Raw genomic sequence first — 25,392 nt, 5'->3', positions numbered from 1 at the left:
ACGGATGAAGAAAATGTGGTACACACCTACAACTGAGTACTATTGAAGTTTAAGAAGCTTTAAGAAGAAATGAAATTCTGACACATGCTACAACTTGGGTGAACCTCAAGGACATTATAGTAAGTGAAACAAGCCAGTTGAAAAAAGGACAAAAAATGTATGATTCCACTGATATGAGGTACCTAGAATGGTCAGATTCATAGAGACAGCAGGACAGTGGTTGTCAGGGGCTGGGGGAGCAAGGGCAATGGGCTGTTGGTGTTTAATATGGGTAGAGTTACAGTTGTGCATTATGAAGCGTTCTGGAGATTGGTTTCACAATGTCAGTGTACTTCACACTATAAACTATACACTTAAATATGGATAAGATGTAATTTGCATGGAATAAATACAGAAGGTGGTCAAAAGGTACACACTTGCATGGTAAACTAAGTCATGGGGATGTAATTTACAGTATAGTGACTATAGTTAATACTACTGAATTGTATATTTAAAATTTTCTAAGAGAGATCTTAAAAGTTCTAATCACAAGAAAAAAATTATAACTGCATGTGGTGATGCATCTTAACTAGATTTATTGTGGTACGCCTGAAACGAATATAATGATACATGTCAATTATATCTAAAGTAGAAAAAAAAAGAAGGAAGTATTGATACATCCTACAACATGGAATTCCCTGAAAAAATTATACCAAGTGAATGAAACCAAACACAAAGACCACATATTACATATTTCCATTCACATGAAAGTCAACAAACACGGCAATTTATACAGACAGACAATAGATTAGTGGTTGTCTGGGGCTGGCACTTGGAGGAGCTAGGCAGGAAGACAGGGCAGTGGTGGGTTAAGGGTAGAGGTGTTTCTTTTTAGGTGATGGAAATGTCCTGAAATTGACTGTGGTGATGATTGCACTGAAGACCATGAGTTGCAGACATTTAAGGGGTCCATTGTATCAGATATGTATTGTTTCTCAAAAAAACTTCAAATAAGTGGATAAATACATTAAGAGTTTTGCAATGCAAATGAGTTTTGCAATCCAATCTCTTAAACATGTGAGTGCTTTTCAGGTACATCCCACATTTACATAACCTTTTCTGTTTTTTTGTTGTATCAGTCCAAACAGGAATTGAATTACCTTAGGGATACTATAGCCTTCACACTTCAAAGTTCTCTCAGGATACATTCTAACAATGATCTAAAATAAATTTCCCTCCAGGGTAAAAGGTACACCTGAGAATTGAATGAACACCCCTCACACCATATGGTTAGACTGAGAAGAGACCTTGCGCCCAGCTGCGGCTGCGGTTCCAACTTCCCATCAGAGCTAAGGGGTTGGGAGGCCAGAGGATTCCCTAGTCTGATATGAGGGGTTGGGGAAGCTCTGGGTGGAAGACTCAAGGCTGTCAACAGTCAGAGATCAAAGTGGAGCCAGAGTAATCATTACGCACCGTGAGTTGACTATGAAGTGTCTGTTTGCAAAGGGTCACAGTTCCACGAGCGGCCTCCTGGCATCGCCATTTCAATGGAAAAGTCCCCGGAGAGGACAAAGTCCAGCTCCAGGTCAGCTCAGACACCTGACCCCCGACCGGCTGTCACTCAGGAGCGAAAGGGAGGGGCCTTCTGACCTGTCCAATCAGTGTTGGCCCTGTGGCAGGTGGGCGGGGAGACGCTCTGCAGCCAAAGTCGACTGCCTGTGGTTCTGCAGTGGTTCCGATGGCGGGTCGCCTGCCCGTAAGTGTCCACGTTGCTCTGCCGCGGAGTCCGTCGCGCCATGACCTGTACCGAGTCGGAGGGAGGACGCCGGGAGCCCCACGAGCCTCAGCAATGGTGAGAGTTCAGCCCCGGAGGAGGAGGGGCTGGTGGGAAGCGGCGGGGCGGGCCCGGCCTCCAGCGGTCCCCTCCGGGGTCTGCAGCCCCGAGTCCGCGGTGGCGCCGCTCGGCCCTCAGGCCCCTTCGGCCACAGCGTGGGGGCGGGGCCGTCAGCCGGGCCCCGGGCGTCCTGTGGTCCCTGGGCGCGGCGACTTGGGCCGGAGCGTCTCTGGGCCGCTGTGCGCCCGCAGCCCCGCGTGTCCCAGACGGTGCGGGGCCCGCGGGAGGGTCCGCAGGACAGTCGGGCCTCGGTCTCCGGGGTCCGTGCGCGGAGGGGCTGCGGTCTGTGGGTCCCCAGTGCTTCTTTTTTCCCTAGGAGGCGCCCAGTTTTTCCTGAGTTTTCCAAATATTTGGGGAGACAAGTCTCAAATCCACAACCCTGTGCCCCCAGCTCTTCCAGGGCTGCCAATAAGTCTCAATTTTCAGATCGCTCCTTGTGTTCCCAAAGCCACCTGCCCCTCTCGGATTCACAGCATCCTTATCAACTATTCGTCCTCCGTGGTGCATCGCACAAACCCGTTTTTAGCTGTTTATCGTTATTCCCCAGAGCCATGGATGCCCCTTTCTTAAAGATGGTATTTGTCTGTGGATATTTTACATGAGAGGAAAGCAGAGAATAACCACCTGCAACTACAATGCATGAAATCCTTGTCTCTCCCCCAGGGTCTTTCTGGGCACAGACATGCAGTTGTCACTCCTTTGGGTGGAGCTTCCTCTTGAGAAACTTTCCTGGGTGATCCGTCCTGTCAGCACTGCCCCTCCTTAGGTTTGTGACCTAGAAAAGACTCACTAACTCATGTGTCTCCATTTTTCAATAACCGTAGATATATTTAATCAATAAACCTTGGAAGACAATATAAAATAGTTAAAAACAGACAACAAAGAGCTGAATTTCAGAAAAAAAAATTACATTCCATTTGTTAAGAATTCTCATTTCACTCTTTCTTCCCCTGAACGTGTGTAGTAAGTTTCTGAGGCCTGTTCTTTGCTTTTGAATGTTATTAAATGAAGTTTCTGGCCTTAGACATGCAGACCCCAAGTGTTCAAGTGTGACTTCTTGCCATGGAAATAATAAATAACTGATTTTTTTCTTGAAAGTAATAGATTGTTAGGATTTTCCAGCTGAACTAGTAAAACTGCCTTATAATTCCCTGCCCTATTTTTCACATAAAGATTGAGTTTAAGTGATTTTCCTGGATTATTCAAATACTGGGTTTGTGTCATTTGAAATAACAGTGATGTTCCAAAGCATCTCCAGTGGGGAGCAGAGGCCCCCAGTCCAAGACCCAAGCTAAGGCCCCCTTGGGCCTGCAGAGGGAAGGCCTTGAAGGCCCAGTTGTCCTTCCTGGGGAGCCACCCCCTGCAGGTGTCCTGCTGCTCACACCCCCATGGAAGGAGCCTTTATCCTGAGAGGAGCTGCAGAGCCCTGGAAAGCTGGGGGTGCACGTGCTCATGGGTTGGGGAGTGATGCCCTTTCTGAGGCTGTGGTTGTGGTTCCTTAGGGCTGGACATTTTAGACATTGTTTGAGTTTTGCACCCACACTGTAGGTGCACTGAGCGTGTAATCTGTGCACAGTGAGAAAGTCTGTGAGGATCAGGTGTTCTGTCCTGTGGACAAAGGGTTCATGAATTTGGAGTTCATGTGGGTCAGAAGCTTAAACTGAATCCGGCTGAGAGTTTCCTCACTTGTGAGGATGGGAGCCTGGGGGAGGCACTGCTTCCCTGCTCACAGGAGAGGGAGGGTGTGTGGGGTTCCAGAGTTCACTCCTGTGGCTGCTCAGGGGTCCCCACCCTCCTTCACCAGCCACAAGGCCACTCTAGGGCTTACATCTCAGGCGGGAGTGTTTAGACCTCAAGTCTGGGAATATGGTCACTTTCTGAACATGAGTTTTCCTTCTGCGCTGTAGACAAGCAGGCTGCTTCTATGGCCTCATTCAAATATTCATGTTTCTGTCCTCGGATTCCTTTTTCACTTGAAGATTGCAGCCCTTTGATTCTAGTCTCCATTGGCGCTTGGAAATTAAAATGTAAGTTGATTGTGAGATAGGATGAGTAAGGCAAGAACATCATGGAGCCAAATAGAACTCTTGTTTCATTTAGGCAAGAGAACCTCGTGATGTGAGGTAGGTTTGCTTAACTTCTCAGGCGCATTTTCCACTTTTATGTCAGCTTCTGTGTGTCCATGTTCTGAGGGAACTTTGACATTTAAAAGGCTATACTATTCCTAAGGCAAATGAATTCCTATTTTAATGGATCTGAGGAAAACACTTGAATTTCTATTTTCATTGATATAAGGAGTCACGTAAAGCTTACGTAAATCTTTGGAATTCCGACTTTATTGCAGGGCTTAATCGCAAACCCCTAGCGTACTCCTTCCTGAAAATATCAGCACTGTGAAACATAGTGGAGGGACAAACTATAATGCCCCTTGTCCTTTTGGAAATGAATTTGTAAGTTGTTTTCACTGGTTTGTGTTTATTGGGGCTTAAAGCATAAAATCCTGGTGTGCTTTTCTATGTAGAAATATTAAAATTAAATTAATTTTAAAATGCAAAAGTTAATTGAAAATAATGATCAAGCCTAGGAAAATGTGGTGTATATAAATTTCTCTCCTTATCTCAAATAAATCATGCGTGGGAAGGTTAAAATATTCCTAAGAGAGGAAACGCCCTTAAGGAGACTCCCCACCTGCTTGTCCTGCCCCGCTCCTCTACCTGACTCCAGCCCCCCTCCCATGACCAGTGTTGATCACTGCTTCACCATCCTGTTAGTGCTTCTTTATGTAAAACCACACCAGTGCATATGCCTGTTTTTCTCACCTGTGTTTGTTCCTGTAATGTGTGGCCAGGGTCCACATATTTGCTGTTTGACCACTGAACACTTAAGCCTCGCCCTCCCTTTCCCCCTGGGCCTTCTTCCCTGGACAGGCTGATGAGAAAGCCTGGAGGCTCCTGCACTGTGGGCTGCTGCTTGCGGGGCAGCTCCTCCTGGGCGCTGTGCTGCCCTGTGTTGCACTGTTGACCCCACCAAGCCTGGGTTCTAGGTGCGGAGAACTCCCAGGTGGCAGTTTGGGTAATTCCTCGTCCTTCAGGAGCAGGAGTCTAGGAATGAGGCCTTCCTTATGTGGCCTCAGTCAGTGACTTGGTGGGATCTATCTGTGTGTCTAGAGTGAGTGTGACACTGAGGTTGGGGTTGCCTTGATACTGGGATTGTGAGGGGACGATTATACCCTGTCAGTGCGGTGAGCCCATCAAGGGTCACTGCTTACAGAGCAATCATTTCACAGAGAAAGAGAAGAGAGGAAAATGCAGCCGGTAGGTGGTGAGAGCTCAAAGGGCTCAGCAGGACCCCTAGGGAAGTCTGCTGCTGCTGCCCGTGTGTCTTTTGCAACGTAGGTCCTGACCCTCCAGGTTATGGTGGACAACACCCACAGTCTGCGTCTGGCACAGCAAAGGGATTAGTTGGAACCCATCTTCAGCCTGGGTTCCTTAAACTCTGTAAACCAACCAGTTGTCATGGAGGAGGCGTCTGACCCTGATGGCGGCAGTGATGTGAGGCTCTCTGGAGGAGGGCCTTAAGTTGTCTGTAGGCTTCTGATGCAGGAAACTGCCCCACGTCCCGCACTATATGCCACTAGAGCTGCTTTTTCATCTCATACTGAGATCTCTTGAAAACAGAGGCTCTCGTAAGTAATGAGCATGAGACCCTCTACCAGGGCACCTGTTATGCCTTTGGCCTTGAAAACAGCACCCTGCCTGCTCAGCTCAGCTACTGACACCTACTTGTGATATGATGGAGCCTAACCTTGGCCCTGCAGCGTATGCCACGTGCAGCAGGGGCATGGCCCTTCTTCAGTTTATTGAAAGATACTGTGGTGATGGAGGAGTCCACCCCTCTCCCAGACCCCTTGGTTCCCTGGGTAGTTCCTCGGGATTAACTGAATGCACAGCACTGGGGAGTACATAGAGTTTGATAACAATACACATTTGTACATGATGGAGCTCAGTGCGGCGCTGATGCTCTTCATCCCTTAATTGGGACATCCGTGATGAAGAACCAAACCGAAGGATCATTAGAGCTAACCAAGCAGCAGGCAGTAATCTTAGTACAGGCCCAAAGTTGGCCTAATCTGCACATGTTCATAAACTCTTGGATGATTGTCTAAGGGATGCCGCTTTGTGGCAAAAGAACTCTGGGAATCTCTTGACTCGGAGATACTCAAAATAGAAATCAAGGTAACACTTGTCTGTACATTGCTGGGTCTACAATACAAGGACTCACCAGGACACTCGTCATCCACCTTGGAGTTCTGACACGACTGATACTGACCATGGCGCTTCTCAGAGGATACGGTGGGTGAGTTCTCCAACAAGGCATTCGATGGAAGTTTCCCCTCCCTTATGGGTCCCAGACTCATAGAGCACCGGGCTGGCTTACTGAGATCAGTTGAGTAAGAAGTGTCCTGTTTCACTCATCAGCAGTGGATTGTAATGAGTCTGTCTACTTCTTTCTTTTAAAGACTTCAGTGTTTCTTAGAACAGTTTCAGGTTTACAGAAAAGTGGATCAGATTTTACATACTTTCCACATAACCCTTCTCTCTGCATCCACATAGTTTGCACAACTTTTCACATTTTGTATTACTGTGGTCATTTCTTACAATTTCTGACCCATATTGATGCATCACATTGCACAGTGTACATTAGCATTGACTCTGTGTTATACAATGTATGGGTTTTGGCAAATGTATAATGACCTGTGTCCATCATTTCTGGGTCATAGGGTGTAGTTTCGCTTCCCTAAAACACCCCTGTGCTCCATGTATTGACTCATCCCTCCCCCAAGCCCCAGGTTCTTCACAACCAAAGATCTTTCTACTTGCTCATGCTTTTGTCTTTTCCAGAATGTCATGTACTTGGAATCATACTCTACATACCCTTGTCACATTGGCTTCTTTCCCTTAGCAGTATACTTCTAAGGTTCCTCCCTGTGTTTTCATGGCTTGGTACCTCATTTCTTTTATCACTGAACAGTATTTCATTGTATGGATACACCACTGATTGTCTGTTCAACACTTGAAGGACATCTTGCTTAAAACTCTAACTCTTGCCAATTATGAATAAAGTGCCTATAAACATTCATATGTGGCTTTTATGTGAATGTAAGGTTTCAACTCATTTAGAAAAATACCAAGGTGCCTTATTGGTGGATCTTACTCTATGTAGCAACAGTGTAGTTTGTTTTCAAAGAAAGTTCCTGCCTTCCATTGTAGGCACACCAAATTCCATTCCTGCCAACAGTGAATGAGGATTACCTGTAGCTTTGCATCTTAAAGAATATTTAGTGTTCTATTTTGAGTTTTCCCCATTTAATAAGTGTTTAATCTTCCCTCATTGTTTTATTTGCAATTTCCTAATGACATTTGATGCGAAGCATGTTTTTATATTGCTTATTTCCTATCTGTATATCTTATTCAGTGAGCTGTCTTTTCATATCTTTTGCCCATTTTTTTATTGGGTTGTTTCTCTTCTGACTGTTGAGTTTTAAGAGTTCTTTGGATATTTCTGGTAGTACTTATTTATCAGATAAGTGTTTTACAAAGATTTTCTCATATTCTGTAAATTGTGTTTTTATTCTCTTAACACTATCTTTCTCATAGCAGGAGATTTTCATTTTAAGGAAGTAAAATTTTGTTTTTTTTCTTTTCTGGATCTTACTTTTTGTTTTGTATCCAAAAATTCATCTCCAAACCCAAAGTTAGCTAGATTTTCTCCTATGTCATATCCTAGGAGTTTATTCCTCTGGAATTTTACATTTAGATCTGTGATGTGTTTTGACTTAATTTTTTTGAAAGGTATAAGGCCCGTGACTGCATTCATTTTATGTGTGTGTTTGTATGTGAGTATCCATTATTTCCACCAGTGTTTGTTTAAAAAACTTACTTTCATGTGAATTGCCTTTCTTTCTTTGTCAAAGATCAGTTGGCTATATTTGTGTGGGTCTATAAGGAAAGCCGTTGACTCATGTACCTTTCAACCTTGCTGTACTCTCTTATGAATTCCAGGAGTTATTTCTGTTGTGAATCCTTTCTCAGGTTTCACGGACACAGTCATGCCATATGGAGAAAACGTTATGAGTTTAGCTGCAAAATTCAAAAAGGTGTTCCTTCTCAAGTAGTGAAAGTTCCCCTCTATTACTAGTGTATCATAAATGGATGTTAGATTTTATCAAATCCTTTTTTATTTTCATTTCCCCCTCCTTTCCTTTTGTTATATTAGTAATATGTCTTCCCTCTTTTCTTAATCTTGACTAAATGTTTAACAATTTTGTTAGTCTTGTCTAAGAGCTAGTTTTTCTGTTTTAATTTTCTCTTGATTTCCCACAATGACATTGCTTTCTTTTCTAATTTTTATTGTTTTGTTTTTATTGTGCTTACTTTGGCTTTTATTTGCCCTTCCTTTTATTGTTTCCTAAGATAGATGCTTACATTTTTTATTATAGATCTTTGGTTTTCCCAGTGTAATTGTTCAATGGCATAAATTTCCCTCTAGGCACTGCTTTTGCTGCATCTAAGAACTTTTGTATGTTCTGTTTTCATTTCATTTAGTTCAAAATAATTTTTCACTTTCTTGAGACTTTTTGTTTGATCCTCTGTATTATTTAGAAATGTATTGTTGAATCTCCACATATTTGGGAATTTTCCAACTATCTTCTTGTTATTGACCTCTAGATGAATGCCTGTGTGATGTGAGAGAATATTTTATGTGATTTCTGTTCTTTCAGATTTGTCAAGGTGTGCTTTATGTCCCAGAATGTGGTTTGTCTTAGTGAATGTTCCACGTGACCTTGAGAAGAATGTATATTTTGCTGTTGCTGCATGAAGTATTCCATAGATTACAATGAAATCCAGTTGTTTCACAGTGCTGTTCCATTCACTTCTGTCCTTTCTCCTTTTCTGCCTACTGGAATTTATAATTCATAATAAGAGGGTGTCGAATTCTCCAACTATTGAATTCAATTCTTCTATTTTACTTGCATTCTGTCAGCTCTTGCCTTATGTATTTGCCCCCTCTTATGCACATGCACATGAAGCATTGCTATTCCTTCTTGGAAAATATACTCCTTTATTATTATGTAATGTGCCTCTTTATCTCTGAATTTTCCTTCATTTGAAATCTGTGTTATCTGTAATTCATATATGTATGCCAACTTTCTTTTGACCTGTGTTGGCATGGGATATTTTTCTCCATCCTTTTACCCCTCATCTGTGTGTGTCTTTATATTGAAAGTGGGTTTCTTATAGACAGTATATAACTCAGTTTGTTTTTTATAAATCTGGTGTTACTGTATCTTTCAATTATATTGAGACCATTGATGATTAAGGTGTTTATTGATACAGCTGGATTAATATTGAGTATCCCCTTTACTGTTTTTTTATATCTTGCTCTTGTTGTTTGTTTCTTTTTGTCTTCCACCTTCTCTGGCTGAAATCCAGCATTTTATGTGATTTTCTTTATTCTCTTCTCTTAGTATATTAATTACGCATTTTTTTTAAAAAACTTGCCCTTGAGTTTTCAATATACATTGATACCTAACGCACCTTTTCTGCCAAATAACACTGTACCTCTTCACTGTGTGCAAGTACTTCATAACAGAATATTCCCTATTTCCCCTTCCTATGCCTTGTCACATTGCTGTCACTTATTTCACTTGTCCATAAGCTTCTCATTACCAAATACATTGTTGCTAATATTATATGAAACAAAGCGTCATTTGTTATATTAATTATAAACATAAAAGATGTTTTACCATCATCTTTTCTTTTTCTAATCTTCTACCTTTATCATTTACATTCTTTCCAATAAATTTTTGATCATTTTGAAGTAGGTGTACTAATGACAAATTTCCTCAATTTTTGTCTCAGAAAGCTGCTATTTTTCCTTTATTTTTGAAGGATAATTTTCCTTGACTGGACTTCTAAGAGAGTCATTTTCTATTCTCAACATTTCCCTCTACTCGTTAAATATTTCACTCTACTGTGTTCTTATTGCATTGTTTTTGAAAAGAAGTCCAATTTAATTTGAATTATTGTTTCTTTATACCCAAGTTGTGTTTCTTCTCTGGCACTTTTCAATATATTCTCTGTCTTCGATTTTTCTCTAGTTTGAATAGGATAATCTTGGGTGTACACTTTTGTAGCTTATCATTTTTAGTGTTCTCTGAGCTTCCTAGATGTACAATTTGCCAGCTCTCATTAATTTTAGGATATTTTCATGATTCTTATTTCAGTCGTTTCTTCTATTGCTTTCTGCCCTTTTTTTGTTGTTCAGGTATTCCTGTTCTGGGTAATTTAAGCCTCTGTTAAAGAGGGTTGTCCTAGGTTTCATGGATATTGTGTTCTGTCTTTTTTGTTTTTTTTTTCCTTTTTGTCTCATAACTATAATACTTGTTTCATTGTAAAGCATTATGTCATTACCCAACATGCTCTTCACACTGCCATTACAGAGAAATATGAGGAAATGTGATCACAGTAAAAATGGATAATTTCCATGTGTTCATGATGCTGTTAAATTGGTGAGGAAGTGTGTACAGAAAAACTGAGTTTTTGATGATCGCATCACAGAATAAATGTTTGGAGATAACAGAATCATATGTAACCTTCCTACCAATAGAATGTAGATCCCCAGTATTGTTAGTCTCATGCATCCTATTCTACACATATTTGTATTATTGTAGGATTCAGTGGTCATTGAGGATGTGACTGTGAACTTCACTCTGGAGGAGTGGGCTTTACTGGATCCTTCACAGAAGAAACTCTACAGAGATGTGATGTGGGAAACCTTCAGGAACCTGGCCTCAGTAGGTAAGAGTGAGGACATTCCTTCACTGCTTCAATGAGAGAACAAGTGTTTCTTGACCATCAAGATTGACTGTGGAAAGGAGAGATGTTGGTAAATAAACTAGAAATGGTCATAACTCAACATAGTCTTAGAATCTGAAATTTTTTCCATAACTTCTAGTACTTTGTAATCAACTTTCCGGGTCTGCATTTTAGGAAAAACATGGGACGATCATAATATTGAAGATCAGGACAAAAACCAGGAGAGAAAACTAAGGTGAGTTACACTTACAATAGAAAGCAGTGTCTTAGATGAGAATCCTGGTGTGTTATGAAATTTTTAAAAGACGCAAAGAAACCAAATGACCCTTTCTTCAAATTTAGCTATTCTTGGAAAATTTTCACCAAATGTACTTTCTAAGATGTGTTATAGAGGTTCAGCTTTTGCAAAATGGCTCTCTTGGAAACAGTATTAATAAACCCTATGTATGAATATCACTGTTTGGATAATAGCAGGGGTGAGGTCCTCTTGCAGAGTATTCAGTTTATTCAATTTGCGAGCATTCAGACAAGGCAGAACACCTAAACTTTTCCTATAAATCACAATAAATATGACAAATACAAAATTGTTATAAAGAAATCATTTATAATGTGCTTCTCATTTTTTACAGAAATCATATGGTAGGGAGACTCTGTGAAAGTGAAGAGGGTAGTCAATGTGGAGAAAACTTTAGCTGTATTCCAAATCTAAAACCGAAAAGGAAAACTACAGCAAAACCATGTAAAGGCAGCGCAAGTGGAAAAGACTTCATCCATCATTTATCCCTTAATAGGCACGTTAGATGTCACACTGAACACAAAACATATGCCTATCAAAAATATGGAGAGAAGCCATACAAATGTAAGGAATGTGGGAAAGTCTTCCCTTTTCCCAGTTCTCTTCAAATACATGAAAGACCTCATACTGGAGAGAAACCCTATGAATGTGAAAAATGCAGTAAAGCCTTTACTTCTTCCAGTTCTCTTCAAGGACATGAAAGAGTTCATACAGGAGAGAAACACTATGAATGTAAACAATGTGGGAAAGCCTTTAGAGTTCCCTCAACTCTTCGCTCACACATGATCTCTCACACTGGAGATGGACCTTATAAATGTAAGGAATGTAAGACAGTATTCATTTCTCTCGTTGCTTTTCAAACACATGAAAGGAGTCACACTGGAGAGAAACCCTATGAGTGTAAAAATTATGGTAAAGCATTTCTTCTACATCTCTTCGAATACATGAAAGGAGACAAACTGGAGAGAAACCCTATGAATGTAAAAATTGTGACAAAGCCTTCAGTGATTCCAGTACTTTTTGAAAACATGAAAGACGTCACACTGGAAAGAGACCCTATAAATGTAAGGAATGTGGGAAAGCCTTTATTGCTCTCACAAACCTTCGAGTACACATGATCACTCACGCTGGAGACAGACCTTATAAATGTAAGGAATGTGGAAAAGTTTTCGTTTATCCTAGTTCATTTCAAATACATGAAAGGAGTCACACTGGAGAAAAACCCTATGAATGTAAAGAACGTGGGAAAGCCTTCAGTTTGTACAATAACTTAAAGACACACAAAAGAACTCACACAGGAGGGACACCCTTTGTATGCAATGAATGTGGTAAGGCTTTTATTTCACTTCAAGTTTTCCAAATACATGAAAGAAATCACACTAGAGAGATATTGTATGAATGTAAAAAATGCAATAAAGCACTCACTTCTTCCAGTTCTCTGTGAAGACATGAAAGAAATCACACTAGAGAAAAATGCTATGAATGTAAAATATGCAGTAAGGCATTCCCTTATCCCAGTTCTCTTCAAATGCCTGAAAGAACTCATACTGGAGAGAAACCCCATGAATGTAAGGAATGTGGGAAAGCCTTTGAAGATCCCTCAGGCCTTCGATCACACATGACCTCTCACACTGGAGATAGACATCATAGATGTAAAGAATGTGAGAAAACATGTATGTTTCCCAGTGCCTTTCAAGTACATATGGGGAATCACACTGGAGAGAAACCCTATGAATGTAAAGAATGCAGTAAAGCATTCACTTGTACCAGTTCTCTTCGAGTACACGAAAGAATTCATACAGGAGAGAAACCCTATGAATGTAAAAAATGCAGTAAAGCATTCAGTCGTACCAGTTCTCTTCGAGTACATGAAAGAACTCATACAGGCGAGAAACCCTATGAATGTGAAAAATGCAGTAAAGCCTTCACTACTTCCAGTTCTCTTCGAGGACGTGAAAGAATTCATACTGGAGAGAAACTCTATGAATGCAAGGAATGTGGGAGAGCCTTTAGAGATTCCTCAAGTCTTTGATCACACATGATCTCTCACACTGGAGACAGACCTCATAAATGTAAGGAATGTGAGAAAACATTTATTTCTCCCAGTACCTTTCAAGTACATAAAAGGAGTCACACTGAGGAGAAACCCTATGAATGTAAAGAATGCCATAAAGTATTCAGTCATACCAGTTCTCTTCGAGTACATGAAAGAATTCATACTGGAGACAAACCTATGAATGTAAGGAATGTGGGAAAGCCTTTAGAGATTCCTCAAGCCTTCGATCACACATAAATCTCTCACACTGGAGACAGACCTCATAAATGTAAGGCATGTGAGAAAACGTTTATTTCTCCCAGTGCCTTTCAAGTACATAAAAGGAGTCACACTGGGGAGAAACCCTTTGAATGTAAAGAATGCCATAAAGCATTCAGTCATACCAGTTCTCTTCGAAAACATGAAAGAGTTCATACGGGAGAGAAACCCTATGAATGTAAGGAATGTGGGAAAGCTTTCAGTTCTCATCAAAGTTTCCAAATACATGAAAGAAATCATAGTGGAGAGAAACAGTATGAATGTGAGAAATGTAGTAAAGCATTTAGTTTTCCCAGTTCTCTTCGAAGACATGAAAGAACTCATACTGAAGAGAAATTGTATACACGTCAGGAAGGCAGGAAAGAAAAACCTTGATAAAAACCTCTTGAATATAAACAGCATGGGAAAGACTTCAAATGGCCTACATTTTTCTATGTGAATCTCCCACCAAAAAGAGATATAAATGTAATCATGGAAAAGCTTGATGGAAATTGTGTATGATGTTCTAGAAAATGTTCAACATAAAAGAGTTGTAAAAATATTGTTTACCAAGCCTCCTCTTAAAGTGCAGCATTGGATTGCAGATTTCTATTAATGACTTTCAGAAATGAATATTGAAGTGAGATAATTCTGAAAGTCATCCTGCATCAATAGTACAGAAGATTACTAAGTAGGTGCTTTTTCCTTAAATCTATTAATATTTTCCCTTTAAGTCTTTTTTGTAATGTTTTAATTGTTCTGTGTTAAGGGGCCATTGAAAAATGGAAGTTTGTATTTGTTGGGATTTTCTTACTGGCCTTATACTGCAATTCCTGGATATGCCTAATCCATTGTATAGATTGTTCTTTTCTCAGAGAAAGCTCCTTTTTTGGGGTGGTCAGTATAGGAGCCTATTTTTATTTTCCATATATTAAACAGTGGGGACAAATCTTCATGTGTGGCAAGTTTATCAAAGAGTATAGTTTCTTGGGAATTCTTATTTTCATATTTGGGCCTTTGTGGTTTGTCCTTCCTTCTGACTGGTATTTGGTGAATAGACTTTGAATTAGAGACCTGTAATAGGGCAACAAAATCTAGAGCTGGACATATCACCCTTGTGTTTTGTTGATGAGAGTAATAATAAGAACCAGATCTTTAAGAATCCATCCCCTTTATGGTTCCGTGTTGGAATTCCCCAATAGCCTCACTTGCATGAGATTTGGAAGGCAGAAGCAAACAAGGCATTAGGCAGATTTGGGAGTCACCACACAGAGAGAGAGTCAGCTACGTATGAGATTTGAGGACAGCATTTTCCATCCCAGTTTCTGGATTCTTTGCCCTTCTAGTCAAGAGTATCTTGAAAATCACACCAACTGTTAGATTTCCATTTTCATAGAGGTGTATTTTCCACTGATGTTTTCACAAGTTTCACATCGAAGATCCATTAGGATTTTTCTGTAAGGCCTCTTGGAAACTAATTCAGACTTTTGTGGTTGGGAGTATTCTCTGATTCCCTTTTTCTCTAGGTTATATCTGTATAAGGTCTAATTTGTATAGTAAATACTGTGTGTGCTGTTAATACTGTTAGTTAATATGTTTTCCTGATTCACCATGACATCTACAATGGGACATAAAAAGAAAGAAATGGGAGTTTGTTTCTCTGCTGCACTGTGCAGAGGCTGCCTTCACCAGTTCTTCCACATGAGAACAATCACCTTTCTCATGTCAGGAAGATGTTTTTTTTTGTTTTGTTTCCTATTACTTGCAGCTGAAGGTATTCCCTCACTATGTTTTCAATAATGTTTGATTGTATGTCATTAAAACTGTCAGTTTCTTTGTGAAATGAATACTTCTTTTGTTCACTTGTTGTTTCACAAATTGTTCACTGTAGCTTGAATGATATATTTTACCAACTGTTTTCCAAGCCATCATATGTTTATAACTATTATTGTGAGTTTCATTTCCTCAGAAAATATATTAAAATTCATATTTATTATGGATTTTCAGATACACTTTGCAATTTTCTTCACTTAATCATTATACATTATGAGTCACTTTTATCATGTGCATACAAATTCAGGTATTTTTTCCTCAGGCAAACTGTATTTTTTATTTTATGGTTATAATCTTCTTCATGAAAGTAAGTTCTCATTCATTCTTAACTGAAAACTTAAAAATCATGGGTTTTGTCAGTGCCCACTAGCCAGTGACCTGCAAGATTGCACCTGTAGGCAAAGAGAGGGTTGTTAGCAATTCTACTAAGAATGACCACAGACCATAAAGGACTGTGAAGTGTAACAATAACAGGGTGCTCAGAAGAACTTCTTACAAGATTTTGGCCTGTGTGTATTTGACTGCTATTCAAGGAGGTAAGTCATTTTTTGTATTGAAAGTGGTGAGAAGGTAAACCTATCTTTGGCAAACATTTTATCTTTGGTAAACATAATCATTGTTTTCTAGAAGGCAGAAACAATGTAGTGGAGCTAAAGTTAATTTCTAAGAAGTTCCAGTTGGTCGTTTTAGTAAGAAGGCAGGGCTATTACTCATTTTTTTGATTTGTAATTTTATCTTTTACTGATTTTACTGGTATGGTTACAAAATACTCTTAGTTTTTTCCTGACAACTGTGTAACTTTGATGAAGGATGTGTGTGACATTTTTCTCTTCAGCAGGATGACTTGGCCTTGCAGTGAATGCAGGCCACCTCCTGGTCCTCTGGAAGAGCTTTTGCCTTTGCTACTTATAGTCAAAACACTGATGTATTTCCTACAGTGTGTTAGACACTATTTACCATAAAGTATCTCAATTAAAATATATACATTCACTTCTTAGTATACTACATAATATTTTTAATATCTTATTTATGAGTCAACTCAGGCCTTTGAGTTTAGGTAAATTTTGAGACAATACACACCTAGCAAGGGAGAGAGACAGGACCACTAGGCCAATCAAGTCTTTCTCAGAGACTGTGCTCTTGATGCTAATGTTTCAACATCCTTCACATCCCATGCACTGTAGAGTCAGTGTACCCAGTTTAGGAGAAATAAGGCAGGTAGGATTTGGATATAGCTGCATGAAATAAACAAGTTCTTGAAGTCTTGGTGCTTATAGGTTTGTGGAAAAGAGAGATGATTAACAAATGATAAAGCTGTGGTTTGTAAGGTGGAAATAAGGGCCTTGAAGGAAAGTAAAAAGCAATATAAGCTAACAGGGAGGCCGAGGTCGGTATATGTCTTTTCTGTGAGGGTAGGGGTGAGTGAGGATGTCATTCTTGTTATCTGGGAGTTGAGACTTCCTATTGATTTAGGCCACAGATATTTGTGCTGTCATTTTGTGTTTAATATTCTAGGAGAGGATTTTCACTTACATTTAAATATTTAAAATGTTATAGTATTTGGCATTTTCATTTTGCTGCTCTACAGACTGAATATGCTATACCCCACTAAACCGTGGAGTTCCTCCCATTTACAGAAAGAGTTGCCTTCATCTGCAGTGTCCTAGCTCATCCTGAGTGTATTCTATCATTAGAGTTATATCTTTGCAAGTCCACTGTGATCTCGCAGTGGAAACCTCAAAAACAGCTCTGGGTGTTTAGAGGCAATCATCCGAGGAGTAATGAGGTGAGCTGCAGAGAGAGGGTGTCATTTGGAGTAGTATCCTAATGAGTATAAAAGGAGAAATGGGAGATTTTCAACATCTTTTCATCTCAGGAGTGGCTGGAAGTCTTATTTCAGTGGTTCACAAAGCCCCATAGTCCAGATTGCTGTTCACACGTTTCACTGCCGTATGCCTAGACATCCAGCACATATTGTGGAAATGTGGGAAACAGTAACAATTTTGAGGTTTAGAAGAGCAAGGGAAGTTCAATCTTTTCCATTTTTTTAGTGTCAACTTATGTATCGGAGAGGGTCCTGTTCAAATGGGCACCGCAAGTTCTTTTAGGGTGATGATGTATTTTCCATCTTTTGAATGCAGTATTACTATACATGTGTGAAAACTCCTAAATACACTAAAAATATTTTATATGTATTTTTGTTACACGTGTGCATGTCTGTATAGTAATTAGAAAACAACACAATTGCTTTCAGATGCCAGGAGAATATTAACTTTCCTGAACCATGATTTTGTGTGCTCAAGTCTTCTTTCCACCAAGGGCGATCCTTAGGAAGAATTGGAGGAGTGGGGAAGAAGGACTCAGTCCTCTGCAGGCCTTTCTTGCAGCCCTGTCTTAGTAAAAAAAAAAAAAAGAAATTCCCTAGAGCTGCCCCTGCCCTCATCTCATACACATGAGCTCAGTGAGAGGCTCCCAGAATCTCTGAGTTTGAATGAGCCTCCTTGGACAAACCTTAGGAATTACAGTGGTTCTATGCCTGTGGACTCCTCGTTCATGTGCATCAGCATCATTTTTTTCATTGCCATCCATAGACCGTTTTCAGCTGTTCATTTCCGATCTCAAACCTTCTCCGTGCCTGTTGACTTGGAAACATCTTTAGAAATCCACACATGTCCCACTCTGCAAAACTCCTCTGAGGCAACGGGAGGGGGCAGTGAGCTGAGAGGGTGACAGAAGCAGTGGTAGAACCCATGTCATGGGCACATTCTGGCAGCCACAGTGATGCAGCCATCTCAGATTTCTCAGATCTGTTTGCTTGCTTACTCACACAACACTTAGAAATTGACTTACATTGGATTAAGAAACAACGCTGTAGGATTTTTGACATAACAATACCATTAGTGTCCCCCTCCCCCCACTCCTTTATCATAGGGGCTTTAGCAGCCTCCCATCTTGCATCCAAGAGTCTAATCCTCCTGTGATCGACATAAATTGCCCAAGACATTCTTGTACCAGAAACTATTGTCTTCAGCGGGTGCTGCACACAATTAGAGAAGCCACTGCTGGCAACTTACAGAGTCTTTTTCTAAATGGAGCCCCTCCCAAGGCCTGAGTTAATGATTCTCCACAGCCAGCACCCATGGACGCAGGACTCCTCAGGCTTGCTAATCAAAGCCCTCCTCATTGAAGAGATACGGGTACTTACAGCATAGGGCCAAAGATGGGACCTCTGCTTTATCCCACGAACAGTAAGAAGGGTGTTTCCCTCTGCTCTGATTGATGTTTCCATTGTGGAGGAGGAAATTTGCTTTTCAGACACATTGGACACTTGGCGAGTCACTTGGGGGCACATGGGTGACCAGGATGTACATATACTTTACGGGCAGTGTGCACCACCACACCTAATGGAGCCCAGTGCAGAGAGCCTGGCTTCTGTCCCTAGAACTAAGGGGCCATCCCTGATCAAAGAACAGACCCAAGCATCAGATCGATGAGTCAAGTAGCGGGCATGCTGTCAACAGAAAATTTCTTGGCCAAGAATCAAACACATCTGTACATCTTTACAGATCCTTTGGCCATTGCCAATGATCTAGCTGTGTTGTCCCACCAATAGCAACGACTCCTTACCCAAGGTTGCCACCTACAGCATAAAGAACCCTGGGAATATCTTGCCTCACAATTACTCAAGTACACATCGGGTCACTCCTTACTCTGAACATATTAAACCTCAATCTCAGAGGCTCATTTCATTGCTCAGGGTGATAATTGACTCATTTCTGAGATACGTAACACCTCAGAACTGATGGTATTAACCTTCGTTCTATGTTCACACAAAACCATTTATAGGCCTCTAACCTAAGAGTCTAGCCAAAATTCAGTTGATTTCTGTCCTCTGCCATGGTTAACTCAGTGACTGACGAACGAATGCACCTGATATGAGAAAACAATTCGCTGGTATTATAACTGATGGACATACCTTCCGGCTGAGAAAGGGGTCTCCACTGCTGATGGCAGATAGACTTTGTAGGGCCACTAAGCGCCTCTGCTGGGCTCCATGCTGTGCTCAGACCATGATATAAACATATACACAAACTACTCATGCTGTCATACATGATGCTGCTGAAGCCAAAATACAAAGACTCACCATGATGCTCTAGAAAATATTGACATTGTCAATTCAACAGTTTTACCTCTTTCACAACCGAAGGCTGGTCTTATGGCTTACTTAGACTAAATTACCTTTCTTACAAACAGGCCCTCCTGCTGTTTGAGGCATTAGTTAGAGTCAATCCCCAGTCTTTGTGGCTTATATACTTTGTTGTGATCCTCAGGCTTACTGGCACCTTATAGATAGATGCCTTTCAGTAATAGATATCTGTGCCAAAATGGTCACTTCTGCAGGTCTTGGCTTCTTGTAATTGTGCACCCTAGGCACCACTGTTGTATCCCATGCTGAGCCTTCCTCCTCACATTGCCTGTCGCCTGTGTGCCCTGCATGTCCATACTTAATTTTGGGCGCCCTCCTTCAAATACCCATCTAGCCCATCAAATACAAATGTGCTGTTTTCCTACCACTTGCAATCATGTGCTTATTGGTGTGGGAGTCCCTGGTACTGACCTGGACACACATGATGTATTCAGTAAACACATGATTAATAGCAATCGAGAAATGTCCCAAACACTCAGAATACGTGTAGCAGACAGCTTATGTTTGAGATGTTCTCCTGAAGGAAAACCCCCTGTCAGCCGTGGTAGCTGATGACTGCTTGGGTTTGACTATTTATCAACCAGCCAGGGAAAGCTCTGTTCCCTTAAAAGGGCTGCTCGCTGCATGTGGGCAGGCTGCACTGGCAGGGTGCCACCAAGAACACAACAACTTAAACAGGAGCGCTACTAAAATATGTGAACAGAGCTCCAGACCACACTCACACACTTTCCTGGATGTCTCCAACACTTTTGGATGATTAGATTCAAATTATTTTTTCAGGCTTGGTCATCTTAATATAATATGTTGCTTTTTCTTTTCACATGGCTTTTTAATGAATACTCAGATTTATTTAGATGAGATTTCTCATTATTCACTCATCTAAGTTCAGGAGTGAACACTAATAAAGACACTGACCTTGGGGCCGGCTCCGTGGCCAAGTGGATAAGTTCGCACGTTCCGCTGCGGGGTCCCAGGGTTGCAATCCTGGGCGCGGACATGGCACCGCTCGTCAGGCCACGTTGAGGCGGTGTCCCACGTCCCACAGCTAGAAGGACCTGCAACTAAGATATACAACTAGGTACAGGGGGGTTTGGAGAGATAAAGCAGAAAAAAAAAAAAAAAAGATTGACAACAGTTGTTAGCCCAGGTGCCAATCTTAAAAAAAAAAAAAAAAAGACACTGACCTTATCTTCAACATTTGAATCTCCATCAGCTGTAGATACCTGCTCACCCTGTCTAGTCCACAATGGTAAACAAGTTAGGAAGGTTGACATGTGCCCTTTTCTTTTTGTGTCAGCGGATAGGAGAGTCAAACCTTTAAAATGAGCAGCTTCATCCCTGCACGGCTGAAACGGCCAATCCCATGTCCTTTGGAAAATCCACCTGAACCTGCTTACCATTTTCTTACTCTCCATAAACATTCCTTTGGTAAGAAACACATTTCTATTAAAGTGATACATCAGTTGATGTGTGGTCCTCTTAAGGTAGGATGTTTATCCCTCCCTCAAAAGGGCAATGATAAGGGGGCTGGCCCTGTGGCCGAGTAGTTAAGTTCACATGCTCCGCTGCAGGTGGCCCAGTGTTTCGTTGGTTCGAATCCTGGGCACGGACATGGCACTGCTCATCAAACCACGCTGAGGCAGCGTCCCACATGCCACAACTAGAAGGACCCACAACGAAGAATATACAACTATGTACTGGGGGGCTTTGGGGAGAAAAAGGAAAAAAAATAAAAAATTTTTTTTTAAAAAAATGGCAATGATAAGAGAGAAGATAACTGATGGAAAATGTCTTTCAGTTTACACACAGGATTTCAGGGTCGGGAGTTTTTAGAAGATGAGGATAAGAAACCCAAGTACCAGGGCCAGCACAGTGGCAGAGTGCTTAAGTTGGTGTGCTCCACTTCAGTGCCCTGGCATTCATGGGTTTGGATCCTGGGTGTGGACCTACACACTGCTCATCAAGTCATGCTGCAGTGGCATCCCACATACAAAATGGAGGGAGACTGGCACAGATGTTAGCTCAGGGCCAGTCTTCCTCACCAAAAAAAAAAAAAAAAAAATGGAAAAAGAAAAAAAGTGGAATCCAAATGCAGAGACTGCAGTATGGTAAATTTTTAGATGCATTAGTCACAAAAGAAAAACTTTGAAACCCCCTACAAGAGCTCCAGCAGTAAAATCAGTAAGTGAAAATGGTGCAGTCTCACAAGGGAAAAATTCAGAGCACCTGAGTGAATGGATGGTTCCTGTTCCGATATGTAGAGCTCTGAGTGATCATCCTCATGTTCACTCAACAAGAAAAAACTGAACAACCTGAAAGGCAACACCTCTTCTTAGATCCATGAGAGATTTGAGTTTACATGGCAAAACAATGCTCCCAAAATGAGAGACCAGTGAATATAGAGAATTACCACTTACTGGGAGGAGAAGTGACTGAGCCAGCCACCTCTAGGAACACAGAAACTGATAGAGATGAATTTGCCAAAGTGTGGACTAGTGAGATTACAGTGAGGTTTAAAATTTTTCAGGGCCGCCATCGTGGGAAATTCCTCAAAATTCATGAACTTTTCCTACAGAAGCCCAAGTAGGTTCTCACCATGGAGAATGGAAGAAAAGTTCTCATTCTCCATGCAGGAAATGGAGGGAAAACATTTTGATATACATGCGAAGCATCCTCTCTGTAACTTAGGCCATCCTTCAAGGAAAACTAACTTGACAAAGCCTTATCTGACTGGGGAAGAGCAGTCCAACAATTCCCAGGCTCTTCAGGTTTCCCCTCTGACAAAAGTGGAGGAATAAATGCTAAGAATCTCTTCTGGAGTTCATAGTCCAGGGATTCTGTCCACCGAAACATTACTAGTTTAATCATAACATAAGAGAATATTTTGCCAGCCTAATACCTTCCCACCATATCAACAGGGATCTAATATAAAAACAGTGGAATAAAATGGGGTTGTAAGACACAGAGTCTACATAATATTGAGTTTCTAGGGATCCCAAAACACACTAGGGAAGAAAATTATGAGGACACTAGAGGATATTGAAGCCCCTGACACCTACAGCTAAAGCGAACATTAATAGCCTAAGGCCTGTTCAGGAAATCATGCAGCCTCACACTAAAGGACTGTTTACCTAATCTTATTGTGAAAATTCACAAATATGTGGAAATTAAATCAAACACTCTTGAACAACCATTGGGTCAAAGAGACAATCAATAGAGAATTTAACAAATAAGACAAAAATGAAAACAACTTACAAAAACTTGTGTGATGCAGCATAAGGAGTAATAAAAGGCAAGTTTATACCAATAAACACCTATATTAAGAAAGAAACAGCAAAAACAACAACCTAAAATTACACCTCAAAGAACTAGAAAAAGAACAACAAACAACCTTAAGTTGGCAAAGTTAGGAAATAAAGATTAGAGCAAAACTAAATAGAATATAGGAAAACAGAAAAATTACAAAACTAACAATTTTTTGATATAAACACAATAGACAAACGCTTACCTGGCTATGAAAAGAACAGAGAAGAATAAAGTATATATAATCAGAAGTGAAAGAGGACATATTAAAATGGATGCCTTGAAACTGAAAAGAATCAAAATGGACTATTACATGTGAAAAAATTGGGTAACCTAGAAGAAAAGGATAAATTCCTAGAAACATACAACCTACGAAGAAAAATTAAAAATAGAACACCTGAACACACCAATAAACAAATTCAAAGAATTAATACCAATCCTTCTTAAACTCTTCCAAAAACTAGAAGGAATGCCTCCAAACTTATTTTTTTGAGGCCAGCATCTACCCGATACAAAAGCCAGACAAAGACATCCCAAGAAAAGAAAACTACAAGCCAATATCTCTGTTTCAACTTGTCTTGGCCATAGCACCAAAATATTTAATCCAACATCCCACTAGATATTTCAGTGAAAGGTTTTTCTCCTGAGATTATCATTTCAATGGGTGGAGTTTAAGTGAGTGAGATTACCCTCCACAATGTGGATGCACCTCAGCCAATCAATTGTAGTTCTTAATAGAACAAAAATTGACCTTCCTTGATCAGGAAGGATTCTGCCTCTAGACTGACTTTTGACTTGGATTACAACTCTTTCTTAGGGTTTCCAACCTGCCCATCTAGATTGCAGATTTCCAATTTACCTAATCTCCATTATCAAATTATCCACTTCCTTAAAGAAAAAAACAGAGTGATGTCAGCATTATGGCAGGGTGAGCTGCTCCCTTCCTCTCTCCCTTTCAATCTGTAGCTAGTCAGACATTCATAACTCAACAAAGTTTCCTCTGCTTGACCAGGGTATTGGAGAGATCCATGTATCTGTTCATTGGAATTATAATGATTAGAGCACATAGAAGGGGCAAAAATGGGGTAACAGTGGAGGCAGGGCCCACAAACCCAGCCCTCTGGGCATGGCAGATGAGTCCACAGCCCCAGAAAACCTGGTGGCAGCAGTGGCAGTGGCACATGCTACTTTGGCTCCCTCATTGCTGTGACACCCATGGCCACAGATAAATGTGCAAGAGCAGTAGCAGGCCTGTGACCCCAGACCCCAACTGTGGCTGCAGTGTCTGCAAACCTGACAGCCCCAGAGGCAGTAGAGGTGCATGTGACCCCGGCTCCCACCCTACACTCCCCTCCCCAGCAGCAGCAGTAGTGCCTGTGACCCAGGCATTTCCAGAAACAATGGAGGTACATGCCCTCCCAGTGCCCCTGGTGGTGATACCAATGACCACAGTGACACTGGCAGCAACAAGCCACCAGCAAACTTGGAGGCACAAGTAGCAACCATGAGGGCACTGGCATCACCTGTGTCAGAGGCAGTGGAGGGATGAAAGCGCTGGCTCTCAAAGGCAGATGCAGCTCAGGTAACAAGAACCAAAAACTAGGACTATATCACCACCTACTGAAAAACAAAAGAAAGGCCTCTAAATTGTTGAACTTTTAGAATCAAAATAAACAAAACTTTACCTAAATAAGAAATGTATTCACTACTTCAAATGTGCCAGCAGAGGACAACTCATCCAGCACTGTGAAAAATCATGGTAACATGGTATCACAAAAAGCAAATGACAATTCTCCAGACACCAAACTTAAATTCTCAGAAGATGGTGATGTGATAGAGAATTCCAAGTAGCTGTCATGAAGGAACTCAATAAGGTAAAAGAAAACTCAGGAAGACAGTTCAATGAGCTCAGGAATATAATTAATGAGCAGAAGCAGCACTTTACCAAAGAGATTGAAACTCTAAAAAAAAGAAGCAAACATATTCTGGAGCTGAAGAACTAGATAAATGAGATGAAGAATGCAATAGAAAGCTTTGGAAATAGAGTAGACCAAATGGAAGAGAGAATCAGAAGCTCAAAGATAGAAATCTAGAAATGATTCATGTGGAAGAGGAGAGAGAATGAAGATTTTTAAAAAGTGAAGAAACTCTATGAGAACTATCTGACTCCATTAGAAAAGGCAACATAAAGATAACGGGTATCCCAGAAGGAGAAGATGGGGAGAAGGGAGCAGAGCTTATTTAAAGAAAGAATAGCAGACAACTTCCCAAGCATGGGGACGGAACTGGATACACAAGTCCACAAAGCTGAGAGAATGCCTAATTCTCTCAATGCAGAAAGACCTTCACCAAGACACATTAGCTTAAAACTGTCAAAAGTCAGTAATAAAGAAAGAATTTAAAATGCAGCCAAGGAAAAAAGACAGCAGCCTACAAAGGTACTCTCATAGGCTATCAGAAGTTGTCTCAGGAGAAACTCTACAGTCCAGGAGAGAGAGGAATGACATATTCAAAATATTGAAAGCTAAAAACTGCCAGCCAAGAATACTCTATCCAGCAAAGTTACCCTTCAGATATGAAGGAGAAATAAAGGCTTTCCCAGGCAAACAAAACCTAAAGGAGTTCACCACCACTAGACCTGCCTTACAAGAAATGTTTCAGGGAGCCTCTCTCCCTGAAACAAAAAAGAGCAAAAATACACAAATCTGA

At 40.8% G+C, this 25,392-nt stretch overlaps 1 protein-coding gene across 1 annotated transcript; it reads left to right on the top strand.

Moving 5' to 3' along the window:
- Nucleotides 1–1,594: 1,594 nt before the first annotated feature.
- On the top strand, nt 1,595–15,338 carry LOC103540828 (zinc finger protein 709-like). Its single transcript, XM_070625376.1, is given in 5 exon segments — nt 1,595–1,831; nt 10,608–10,734; nt 10,927–10,987; nt 11,382–11,968; nt 11,971–15,338. Coding segments are annotated over 5 exon segments (2,259 nt in total). The 5' UTR covers nt 1,595–1,717; the 3' UTR covers nt 13,341–15,338.
- Nucleotides 15,339–25,392: the final 10,054 nt, after the last annotated feature.

Source organism: Equus przewalskii, chromosome 6, assembly GCF_037783145.1.
Source record: "Equus przewalskii isolate Varuska chromosome 6, EquPr2, whole genome shotgun sequence".
Classification (NCBI taxonomy): domain Eukaryota; kingdom Metazoa; phylum Chordata; class Mammalia; order Perissodactyla; family Equidae; genus Equus; species Equus przewalskii.
Note: the sequence above shows the minus strand (reverse complement) of the source record. Positions and strands in the feature narration are given on the sequence as shown.